Source organism: Diprion similis, chromosome 10 (genome assembly GCF_021155765.1).
Source record: "Diprion similis isolate iyDipSimi1 chromosome 10, iyDipSimi1.1, whole genome shotgun sequence".
Classification (NCBI taxonomy): domain Eukaryota; kingdom Metazoa; phylum Arthropoda; class Insecta; order Hymenoptera; family Diprionidae; genus Diprion; species Diprion similis.
Genome location: NC_060114.1, coordinates 7525615 through 7538877, shown reverse-complemented (window position 1 = coordinate 7538877; position 13263 = coordinate 7525615). Strand labels below are relative to the sequence as shown.

At 38.5% G+C, this 13263-nt stretch overlaps 1 protein-coding gene across 1 annotated transcript; it reads right to left on the bottom strand.

The window, feature by feature from the left end:
* Positions 1 to 506: 506 nt before the first annotated feature.
* Positions 507 to 12027, bottom strand: LOC124411667 (ATP-binding cassette sub-family C member 4-like). Its single transcript, XM_046890932.1, has 17 exons — positions 11486 to 12027; positions 9011 to 9183; positions 8349 to 8459; positions 6606 to 6987; positions 5935 to 6066; positions 5660 to 5851; positions 5280 to 5588; positions 4738 to 5199; positions 4330 to 4635; positions 4133 to 4258; positions 3411 to 3924; positions 2880 to 3110; positions 2401 to 2637; positions 2055 to 2317; positions 1530 to 1975; positions 902 to 1031; positions 507 to 812 (listed from the first exon to the last, which is right to left on the bottom strand). Exons 2-17 carry the CDS (start codon positions 9082 to 9084, stop codon positions 621 to 623), a joined length of 4107 nt encoding a protein of 1368 aa, XP_046746888.1. The 5' UTR covers positions 9085 to 9183; positions 11486 to 12027; the 3' UTR covers positions 507 to 620.
* Between the last annotated feature and the right edge of the window lie 1236 nt (positions 12028 to 13263).

The window sequence follows — 13263 nt, the reverse complement described above, 5'->3', positions numbered from 1 at the left end:
TTTCTTTCATAACTTTTTTATTCGACTACCAAATCCTATCAGTTCTAGATTTTTCACGCAGCTGTTTTCAAAATCATCGCGGAAGTTTGTCGGACAGCCCGACAGAACTTTTCAGTTTCATGGTGATGAAAATTATAGCGAAGAAACTGTGGGTATTGCCGAATAAGATACTCAATATTGCGATCTATTGACTATTGAGTTGATTTTTTCTACCAACCACATAGTCCTGAATCTTGATCGAATTATTGATAACGAAATTTTTCTTCAAGTCCTATTCAAGTGATAAGTCTCACGTTGGACAGCCGATCGTAGTCAGGATAGGTGTTAAAAAAATTTTAAATACCTAAGTATGATTGTTCCACGTAATGAAATGTTTCTTTGTTCTATTTGTTGTTATTAAGTAGCAATAAACAGTGAGAAATGAAAAAAACGAATACACGTAACTTGATTGTGAAACAAGTTTTTCAATACCTTTGATGCAATTTCATATATATATATATACTCGTAATAAAAAGTAGAATTCAAAATGACAAGAATAATGATCATTGTATGCTTACAAGCATACGTGTATGCAGGCTATTAACATTTATGACAATTTGGACTATTTTTTTTTAATTTCGCTATAAATTGGTCAGCTGATCACTGCTGGTAACTGTGCTACCATTTGATTTTTCGCTGAATTCGGAGCTAAGTTGATAAGCACTCTCGGCAATCCTTGACAGTTTTTCAGCCATCGCTTTTCCAGTTTGTTGAAGCATTTGCGAGAAGTGACCGTCTGGATTTTGCAGTAACAAATGAGGGTGACCAAACTCCTGTATTTGCGTAGGTAAATCAAAAAGATGCATTAGTTTTTCAGCATTCAAGCTCAACAAAATTAAACATCTGATTTAAAGTTACAAACCATGATATTGCCCCCTCCCATGACCAACACTCGATTACTGTCCATTATCGTGTTCAGGCGATGGGCTATTGTCAAAACCGTGCACTTGGCAAATCTCTTCCTGATAGTGTTCTGGATCAGAGCGTCGGTGCTGAAAATTTAAACGCGCATTTGCAACTCACTGTCATAAAGGAACCCAGAATTAACACCTAGGAGTTAGGCAGGCAGATATCCACTGTGCACATTACTTCCAGACTACGTAATTTCAAAATGCTTCAAATGACCATGAATTAGGAAACTAAATGAATTTAAATGAGTTTGAAAGACTTCAAGTTACTTTATGATCCTTCATAAATTCAAAATATTCCAAATGAAGTCAAAGAACTTGAATTAATAGTGAATGGCTTCAATTGGATTTAAATAACTTCAAGTTACTTCAAATAACGTCATGACTTCCATAGACACAAATTTGGTTCGAATACCTGCAATTGACTCTAAGCGACTTAAATCTAATTCGAGAAAATATTAATTCATATCACTTGACTTCGAGTAATTCGAGTGTCTAGTACCCGGAATGCGTTCGACTGATGTAAAAGTTGAACACTGAAGTAACTAGTGAAAACGGGCCTGAAACACTGTTCATACTGACCTACGATCGACGTTGGCGGTAGCTTCATCAAGAACGAGCACTCGATTATTCCTCAGTATGGCTCTAGCGAGACAAATCAACTGACGTTGACCAACACTGAAGTTGGTGCCACCCCCAGCGACGTGGAAGTCGAGGGATGGAACGGCGTTGCCGAGTTCAACTTCACGGAGACTGTCCCAAAGCTGGGCATCAGAGTACTGCTCAAACGGATCCAAGTTATACCGGAGTGTGGCGGAGAACAAAATCGGCTCCTGAGGGATGATCGAGATCCGGGGACGCAGCTCGTGCAGTCCAACAGTCTTCGTGTCGATCCCGTCCAAAACGATCTCGCCCTCAAGTCCGTCTCCAGTCAGACAGAACAGAGCTGAGATGAGTGATGATTTACCAGCACCGGTTCTTCCCACTATGCCGATCTTCCAGCCGGGTTTTATGTCCACGCTGAGGTTCTGTGGAAGAATAATCGAGACATGGTCATCATCTCACGAGTCGGTGCTTTGAAGAACCCAATGATCCCGATAAACTCACTTTCAACACTGGTGGCTTGTTCTTCGCATACTTCATGGACACGTCCTTGAACACTAAAGCACCCTTCTCAGGCCAAGTGTCTGGTGGAGGTTTCTCAGTGGTAAAAGGTCCCTCCTGGGGGAGCCTTGTGTACTGTAAAACCCGCTCCACCGATGTCATCTGCGAGATTACTTCGGCGCTCTGCCTCACTCCGTATTGAACCATTCCGGTCAGTATGAGAGATTGCGAAATGGCAAGGCCGACGGATCCGCCCATAACGGTTCCTGCAAGGACAAGAACCGGAAATTTGAAGCGCACAATTCATCTCATGGACTTGTTTATTAGCTGCATAACAGAAGCAACCAACCATCATCCATTAGGATAAACGAGTAACAAACGCAGGCGATAAAAATGCACGAAAATAGGTCGAGGAGGAACCCGAAAGCCGTTGCAGCGGCTATGGTCAGGTACCAGGCACCGGTATGCGTGTCTTGATAGTTGTCGAATTCTTTCCTCAGCATCCCTTCGACGAAAGCACCTCGGCTTCTGATTGTCGTCAGTCCATCCAAAGTGGAACTGACGTGCGAGAAAACTGGACTTTTCGCTGAAATAGTCAAGCATGCCGTTAGTTTGGAAAAGGACATCACGAAGGCCGATACTTAAACGAAACTATGACGAGTTAATCTCATTCATGATGATAAAACACACAAAGGGCTCTAGTTTCATAATCTCTTGAAGAGGAGCTTCTGCCAGAGACCTGAAACGTCGATATTTGCAAACGAAAGGTTGTCTCTCATCCTCAACACCTCTAACCTCAAAGTACTTGGTGAAAAAAATATTGCTCACTTATTCCCTCAAGTCGTTTGATGTCCTGGGCAGTCTTAAGATAATAAACTCTGATAGTATAGAAGATGACAGCCATGATAATGGTTGGTATAAGCATCCACTGGTTGACAACTGCAACCATTACCAGTATTCCCAGCATGACAGTGAATATCTGAAGTGCTTCGAGCATCGCTTTCGGCAGTAGCTCGTCCATGGCTCCTACGTCCTTAGAAAATCGGTTCAGAATCCTTCCTACAAAAAATCAACCAACACTCTGTCATTTATAATTATATTATTCGACTTAATGAAAAATAAAATGCAAAATAAAATTGATTGGACAAAACTCGAACGCAGATTAACCTTGGAGCGAATTTTATTGCCCAGATGAAAGAAAACTTGATAATTTTTAGGTGAAAAGTTTGACGAAGAAAAGAGGAAGAATTTGAAACTGTTGCGAAGGCTTACGAATAGGTTGTGATTGCTTGATGAAGAAATCACCAAAAATTTTCGATTTCCATCATCCGCATTTTTAACAAAAAATGTGTAACGTACCGGTCGGATTCGTGTTGAAAAATCGCATAGTAGCCCTGAGCAGATTTGCGAACATGGAGTTGTGAATATTGCGACTGGCGTTCATACAGATCGTGACGAATATCATGCTGCGAACAGTGAGGATCAATATGCTGCTAACGATGCACCCGGTGTAAATGTAGATCGCAATGTCTTTTTTGAACAGTCCATATTCGTTGAACCAAACGGAATCAGTGTTATCAAATTGGCCGGTTGAATTTTGTTCATTAAACTTTCTCAACAAGGTGTTTTGATTCGTCCAAAATGTGACCCAGTAGTCACATCCGTTCGCCGCCGCTTGGCCGATGATGAATGCTAACGCCATTAACACTAGCGAGCAGATATTTCCACCCGCCAAAAAGTAGCCCCAGTAGACTTTATTCGACATGCTTCCCTTCGCCACTTCCTCCTCACTCATGTCTTTCACCGTCTGCTCTTCACTCTTCGGAGGTCCCGATTCCTGTTCGTCATTGCTCGCTACTACCACTGGTTCGTCCTGAAATTGGAATCGACACTTACGGTTACTGCTGTATTTTTGAAGCGGACTGAGCCCATGAAGACTGTCTTTCAGAAGACTCGAAAAAATTCTGCTGAATGTAACACTAGTTAAGAGAATCAGAGAGAATTGTAGGTGCCTACTAAAGCGAAGAATTCAAAAGGTCTTCGTACAAGAAATTGATTTCCTGATTACTGAGTATCCTTACCTTGAACTCCACACTCTGCTCCTTACTTTTTTCGACTTCCTCATGTTCCTCCGAATCTTCCGAATCCAGAATGTGGAAATTAGATTTGGCCAAATCTTCGAATGTGCCCTGACGTTCGATATTGCCCTGGAACAAAACAGTGTTTGACTGATACCACCCAAGTTTCGTGTAGTATGTAGGAACTTGTTTCAACGCACTTGATTAAGAACGACGACTTTGTCCGCCTGATTAAGATATTGAAGTTGATGAGTGACGAGGAGCCTGGTTTTCTCCTTCAGAAAACCATTGATACATTCCTCGAACAAGTGACGACCTACTCGAGCATCGACTGCACTGAGTGGATCATCGAGTAGGTACAGATCAGCGTCCCTGTAAACGGCTCTGGCCAGATTGACCCGAGCTCTTTGTCCTCCAGACAAAGACGCGCCTCTTTCTCCGACGAAGCTCAGGTCGCCCTGAGGCAACTGCTCAAAGTCCTTTAGGAGAGCGCAGACCCTAGCGACCTTGAACAGTGTCGTTATGGTTCACAACTGAAAATTCATTGAGAGTTTGCTGACCAGTTGAAGGCCAAGCGAGCTGACTGGTTACAAATTACTTGAACTCACATCCTGGTATCTTATCTCGTCGTACGGCTGACCGAGCAAAATGTTGTCCCTTATGGACCCCGAGAACAGCCAAGGATCCTGACTGGTGTACGAGATCCGGATGTCCTTGTTGGCGACCCTGGTCCTAGCACTGCCCTCACCGGAGTATAGTGTCAGACTTCCAGCGCCGAGGGGCAACTCACCAAGAACAAGATGCAGAAGAGACGATTTGCCCGAACCGACGGAGCCGATGAGGACCGTGAGTGACTTGCTTTTGACTTCCATCGATACTTGGCACAGCGTTGGCGGCAGTTGGCCGTACACCCAGTTTGCAGCGACGTTCACCAGCTCGATGCTAATACCTTGATCATGCTGCGGGACTTTCCCATTCGACTTTTCAGAGAGTTGAAGAGCCGCACCGTTGTTGAAAGTCAAGTGATTGGATTTTTCGATGGCTTTCACTTCGTCCAGCAATAGGAAATTCTGAAAAATAGAACCGAATTGGTTGCACAGAAAGTTTCTGAAGGAAACTCATTATCAGAGGAGTGGATATGAATTCTTACCGTCAATCTGTTCAAAGACACCACCGTCTCAGCGGACTGGATTACGGCCTGAGGAAAAGCGATTGCACAGGTAAGTTGGAGGACGTTAAACAGGGTGGCCAGCACGAAGGTGACATCAGCGGTGAGATAATTTCCCATCAGTACAAAGGTGATCAGGGTCAAATAGAGCGTCACTCTTTCCGAAAAAATCATTATACTCAAGTGGAATCCTCTGAGGTACGACGTGTAACCAATCAGCTTCATCTCCAAGGCTCGAACCTTCGACACTATCAATTCGAACGGCTTTTCCCATGAGTACATTTTGACCACCTGGAAGTGAAGAACGTCGTGAATGCATTTCCTCTTCGGCATTCAACGTCTCATACTGAACCGATTGTTACCTGAATACCAGAAATGAGCTCACTCATCAGCTGCACTCGGTTATCCGTCTTCACCGCGATCTTGGATCTGAACTTGGCGCTGAGACGACTCAAGTACCCTTGAATGGGTATCGTCTGCAATATCAGTGTGCCGATTCCGACCAAGGCAGCCGGGCCAACTGACTGCCACATCACGTACCCAATCAAAACGACCTGGAATCACGAGAACGGACCAAACGTAGAGCACAAATTTGGTGAAAAAAAGATGAGCGCAGTTATGCGAAATTCATTATTACCTGTAACGGCATAATCCAAATGTAGTGAAGAAACATGGGAGCTATATCAAATCGGGCAACATCGTTACTGATCAAGTTTGCCACTTGACCAGCAGCCGTGTTACTCACTGCAGCCAGATTAAGGCGCAGAACCTGAAACACAAACAACAGTCAGTCGTCAGCTGTAAGGTGTCGGCCAAGTTGGCGTTCGTGTGTTATCTGAATACAGTGGAAAATTGAAATTCCTCTCAAACCCTTTAATTACAATGTCGCGGTTCTATGCTGTGCGTTTTACTTATTTGCAATCATGTTGCACTGCGACAATACATTTTTGCTCCTTTCTCACGTAAAAATTCTACATTTCACTACCCATTTCATGTAGAATTTCGACTGTTTGACCTTTGCTTCATAATGTGATTTTATATTCTGGTCATTCGGCCATACTACAAGTCCACATTTTACAATTTCAAATTTTCACGCTCGTACATTATGATAAAATTCGTCAATTAATTAGCTTCTGTTTCACAGCGTGATTCTATTGAATAACCGTCAACACAAATGAAATCTCGATACCCTCCGAAATGTTCGCACATTGCTTCCCAAGAGAACATCGGTATTCGTACTTATTTTCTATCGGCACTGGTTTTTCTTCTCCCCTACAATCATAATTACGAAATCAATCGACACTTCACCTTTCTGTATATAATGGAGCAGCAAGCGACCCTGACTCGCATTCCGATTTGTTGAGTGGCCAGCGTCGTGTGATGAGTTATGAAGACGACACCAAGGGTGACGAGGATCAAACAAGCGGCGTATATCATTACTTGGTCTTTCGTTGTCGTTCCTTGGTCATTGTCGAAGTATTTAATAACCCAGCCCTGGATTGTCGGCTGTATTATCCGAAGTCCCATCAACTGTATGAAAAAGAGCAGCCCTTGAAGCATGTATGGAACCCAGAACACCCGCGCAATTGCCCAAAAAAGGCTGGGGCGACGCTTCACAGCCTTGTTGGGGTCTTTCTTCCTCGCCAATTGCTCCTCCAATTCAACTTTCGTCAGTTCTTTCTTCCACTCTCTGTTCGCGGTGAAAAAGTAGAATTAAAATTCAATGAACAGTGATCGATGAAGCGATAATTGTACACAGAATTATTGTAAACGAAGAAAAGCCCGAGTGACCAAAAATCGTCGCGATCATTCCTCATTTATTCGCGTTCGATTTTTGTTGATTCTCATTTCCTTCTATCATGTTTTTTTTTCTTTCATCTTTATTGGTTTGTTGCTATTGCTTATCGATACCTTTGTCAATGATTGTACAACAGCTTACAAATGGTTATCATTGTGTCTACTGGTCGACACATATCTGAAATTGTGTTTGGTAATTATGCGGTTGCTTTATACGGTTCGTTGACATTCACATTTTCATCGTCTGACGCATATATAATATCTATATTACACGTGCTTGTGCCACATAGCACAGTTGCAGAGTTATACTTACTGTGGCGACACTTTATAAAGAATAAAAGAAAACAAAGAGGAAAAGATTAAAATAGACAGATCTTACGACACTTGTGAACTTTGAGAAGCTTGACTGACAGCTAATTGAATTTCGAACAAAAATGAAAAGAAGAAAAAGAAGAAGAAGAAGAATCAATGAGAAAATAATGAAAAATAGCTTTTCTAGCGAGAGAGAAAAATTGAAACGACGAGAAAATGAGAGAGGTCAAGCTTTTCAATCTAAACTTGAGTTTCCAATTTTTGTTCCCGAATTAGATGAAAGCAAAAAAGGCAAAAAAATTCATCTCTTCCACCGAAATTAAAAAATAAAATCTCACCATTGAGTGATACTCAGTTGTAACTCATTATTATGCTATTAAGTAACGCCTTGAATCTGTCGAGATAATATGACGAGTGTAATACGAGCTTTTCTCTTATCTCTATGATACTTTCAAACACAGCAATACGAAGCGAGCGTTTGTAATTTTTCGGCATTAAGTAGAGTACAAACATAATGCATGTATGACCGAATCATACTCATCGTTATTATCACCACGAACTGAACACGAGGAGGATTTTTGCAACTCATTACGCCCGTATAAAATTCTGCAAACAATGAGCTACAGTCTGTTCAATAATCCTTGGCAAATATTTAATATCGTTATTTTCTACTTTGCGAGTCATTCGCTGTAAGAAATTCAAATGTTTCACCTAACGTTCTTAATTTTCAACAAAAGGAGTCCCTCTTTTTTATCGCTCTTTATTTACAAAAATTTCGTACGTAGAATTTTTTGACAAGAGATTATATTATTCCATTTGTCCTTACAATGCTCAAAGACTTCGACGATAATTTTTTGTAACAGGAATAAAACGGATCAGCAAAATAGTAATCGAATAATTACGAAATAATAATTGGTTTAAAAAAAATTTATCCCTACTTACTTTTCGAGTCGATCCCCGAGGCTTTCGGATTCATCTGATTTCAAAGGATCGTATAAATCTGTCACCTCCAAGTCTCGCTTTGTACCTTTCCAAAAAATTGGTACCATCCATCTGAAAAAATTGTGAATTCTTTTCGTGTTATACAATTTTATCTTACTAATAAAACTATTCACAGAACCCTTATATTTTTAACATTTTTACATGATTCTATTATATTATAAAAGTTTTTGCTTTTCCACTGACGGTGCAGAAGTTTGATTAGCCAATTTTTTATGTCCGCTCATATTTTGGCGTGGATATTGAAGACGGGGACAATTATATCACCTGTGCAAATTCGTCTTTTCATTTTCCATTATAATATCAAAATAATAAATTATCGGCTGGGCGGAGAAAGACGGTGTTTCAGCTGCTTCGTGAAAAAGATGTTGATTCAGCTTCGAATTGAAAAACGTGATGTTTCAAGTGTTTTAAGCCGAAAGAACACCTTCTTCCTCCTAGCCGAAGAAATTGTACGTGATGTTCAAGGTAATCGAGTAATATTCTGTGACTATGACATAAGAATTGAGTAATTTAGATATGAAAAAAATGTAGGTGATAAAGATGTACAAGAAATGTAAAAAAATTTCTGTTTACTCTTACCAATCAACATTGTCAGAACTCACCCAAAAAACAGCCGGCTTAATATGTTCGAAGTTTCCTTAGGATTTCTGAGGCTTTTCTTCTCTCTTCTGTCCATATTTACAATTATTTAACAGACCAGGGTTTTCTCTCCACTTACGAAGCAATGTCTTGCAAAAAATTTTCAATTTATATTCTACACTCTTTTCTATTTCGCCTGTGAAATTAAAAAATTCAAATCATGAAAATGTACAAAATCCGGTGTTTTTATTTTCGGAATTCGCTAAGTCATTTCTGACGACTTTTTACGTTTAATCGCTTGTCAAGTTCGAAAATATCACAATTCTTCATAGATGGGTCAAAGAACAAGTAGTCGAAATTTTCGTATTCAATTCGGCTCTTAATTTCATAGATGGTTTTGCGTTTCTTTCATTCCCTCAAAATTTGAAGAAAAATTTTTTACCGTCTAAAAATCGAATGTATTGTATAAATAAATCACGTTTTTTTTTTAACACATAAGTTTAGGAATCTAACAAGCCAATTAAGCTGTTAGCTTAAGTTAATTCAAGTTAGTCGCGAATTAATATCGAGAATTACTATTAAATTATTATTGAGAATTATAAAACCAATCCTAGTGCCTTATAAATTTGTCATTAAAATTAAATACGCATCGTCCTTGGAAGCTCGGTTTCGTAATTATCTCGTTGAACAATATTGCGCGAATTCTCTCGTCGAGATAAGAATTACTTCGAGGCTGGGAAAATGAGGAGCAGAATTATCTTCATATCGCCAGTTCAAGCAAAATGAGTTAACAACTCACACGAGGGTCGATCTTAAGATATTGTGTATTGACTGCAAATATTATATAATTATTTGATAACTCGTCCTTGTAAAATAACCCCAGCAAAGATAAAAGATAGAAAAGGCCACAATTGGAAAATCACGGAAGAAGTATTATTACATGCACATTGTGTAAGAAATTAGATGATAATTAGTATTATTTTTTTTTTTTATCTTCAATTTTTTTTTCTCTAATTATTCAAGAATAACTTAAGAAACGTATTCAAAACCAAATTTATGTCGCGTGTCTAACGGCATACGGTTGTAAAGATCAGAAATGCGATTTGAGTGGCAAAAGCGCGTTCATTTTTTGCTTTTTACCATTCGCTCTGAAAATGATCAAAAAGTATAATTCAATTGGAATCCATTGTTTGAAAACATAAAGGCAAAAAGTCGTATGTTAGGCAGCTCGATACAATCTTTAATTATTAATAAATATAAGTGAAAAAAAAAGATCAAAACAGAAGGTCGTAACCGCCATTTTTTTTTTTTTTTCCTACCACCAAGTTATAGAGTCGCAATAATGATTTTCAGAACATCGATTATCCAAATTATCAATTATCGGAATAACAGGAATAACGATATAAATTTAAGGGCGGTTTTGCCCTTATGGAATCACCATTCTGCATAATTTTTTCACAATCAGTTTTCACCAGACCCACAAGGTCGTAACTTTACCTTTTCTAACAGAAATTATGCCATTAGGCACGCGATATAAATTCGAGTTTGTATCGCGGATTGAAAATACTGAGGATGATGGTACTGACTTTGGATGGTAAAATTCTAAATAAATAACTGCTCAAATTCAAAAACTGAAATTACTTTTACGATACTTTGAAATTGCAATGTTAACATAATTCTATTCTATTTTAACGTTCTAACATTTCATTTTTCTATTCTATTTTTTATTCCACTTTAATATCCTAACATTCTATATTTAATAATTTTACGATTTCTTGTATCAAATTTTCCTGTATCCTCAGACATTGCGATAAATGGACAAATGAAGAAATAAATCGATGGGATATAAGGTACCTCAGGGCTTAGATTATATTTGACGTACAAGTGCGAACGCAAGGTGGACGTGAAATAATATTTACAATTCTCCGACTCTCCGAATTTCAAATTGGTAACGGACACTTGTGTAATCACAGTAAACGCTTAGAGAACAATCGCAAATTTCTTTTTGCGATTAATTCGATCCAATTTTTTATCGTCGAAAAAATCTCGCAACCGGCTTCGAAAGTTTGCATAAAAATACGTGATTTTAATAAAAATCGCGGATAAATTGATAGGAAAATATAGAAATGAATCAACGGAAGCCTTCACTGGTGAAATAAAACAGCAGCTGCAGCTCCATTATTATATCACACATCTTAAATTGGACTAATTAACGTAGATTAGAATTGTACTTGACTATATTGAATAGTAAGCTCTTCAATTTAATCGTTGTGATGAAAACATCTTCATTTATCGTCCGGTGAATTGAAAAACGGTTGTGGATTTTACGGTACAAAATAATAATAATAATAATAATAATAATAATAATGGTTGAAATTATGTTTCTTTTTTTTTCTCAAATTTGTCACGTAATCCGAGCACGTGGAAGATAATCGATCGAAAGATTTTTATTTTTTCACCTTTCAATCTAAATGATTGCTGATTTGAAAAATATGTACCTGTAACTTTGGTTTGTTGATATTTTCTTCTTTCTTGCACTGTTCCGTTTCTCTCATCTATTTGTTTCTTCAGTTATTATACAATACAAACGCAATCATCGTGAGAAATAGAAGAGAAAATTAATATGGAGCACAAATTAAATTCGCGAATCGATATTAAATTATCGTTGATAATCAGTTTCATATAATTAAGAACTACTGAACACTAATGAAATTTAAATCAGAAGTTATCGATACACAACTTAATGTGAAACGATTCGATGCAATACAAACAAATGGACAAGTTACAAATATATAAACATTCTTGTAGAGATAAATTCCTTTTAGTTTTGTTTGATTCGAAAATATTTTCGTAATTAATTGTTTCTGTCTTATTTCTTTCAACCGATCAAACCTCGCCGCGTGACTTTTATTGCTTAAATTTTACTTTTCAACGGTCTCCGATCAAAATTCAAACTATTCACTGTATCAACTTTGACGTTGATGCTTATGCGAGCTCGTCAGAAGTTAATGAGCCGTCTTCCAGACTCTGAAAACCACTGGCGGTGCTCCAGAGAGCAACATCTACTTTTATCCTCGGCTCGCGGTCAGGCAGACATGTGCGTAGATAATACATATCACACAAGAATACTTAATGTATACAAACGCATACGCGGCTATATTACACGGGAACGAAACCGATGATAAACAAACCCGGGCTTAGAATCTCGACACCAGAACGTGTATCTGATATTTGTTTGCACATTTCTTTTCATTTACATTTGTTTATTCGTTTTTCCACGCGTGTTTCTCGTACACAAAGTACCTGTTTCTGCGAATACGCATGCGCGGAGTACTGAAATGACTATTTTTCACTCCCAGGAGTTAAAAGTAGTCCTTTCAGTGCTCCGCGCATGCGCAGTCGCGAACAAATCTGACATTACGTAACCCTAACCTCAATTTCATGCTTCGTGAAAAAACGCATAACATATACTCTTGTTATGTAAAGAATCCTGTGCAACAAGAAGGCAACAGTCTTTTCGCCACGCGTATTTGTAATATTCGTCAATAAAACAAAATTCAGCCAACACAACAAACTTTTGTTTGTTTTTTTTTTTTTTTTTTCGAAAGGAACAGATGTTCCTTTTCGTTTTACGTCATATCTTCAACGCCAATCGCTCTTCGATATTACATTAATTTCGTATCACCTACTTCATTTCATGGGCGGATATATCGTCTAACGACCCGGTGATTCAGCCGGAAAATCATCATCGGCGATTTCATTTATTTTTTAGTATGATGTAGAGTGTAGAAAAACATCACTTTTCTGATGTCGCGTAAAGTTTATTACAACAAATCACCCATTCGCACATTTTCCCTCAGGACTTGTACGGGGTCACATGCTTGGAGCTGTGATAGATGAAAGGAAAATCACCAACCAATGCATTCTTCCTTTTAATTAATGCCTTTTCTTCTGCGCACTTCACAGTCATTTTTTAACGAGCATCATACATCTCCAACAATTTACTATGGTGTCTAGAAACATTATACAAAGTAGAAAAAAAATAATAAAGGAAAAAATGAAAAGTCTACTTTGCTTTGAAAGATTATAATGTCTTCGGCAAGGTTTCTCCATTGATACAAAACTGAATAGCACGTATTAAAAAAAATCTATTACACGTGTTTATTATATTCTTATACTGTATATTTAGGCTGCAAGTTTGCGAGCCTTATACGTTACTGCGGGATAATAGTCAATTTCACGAGTTTGTTACACACTGGCGAATACGGTTACGAAT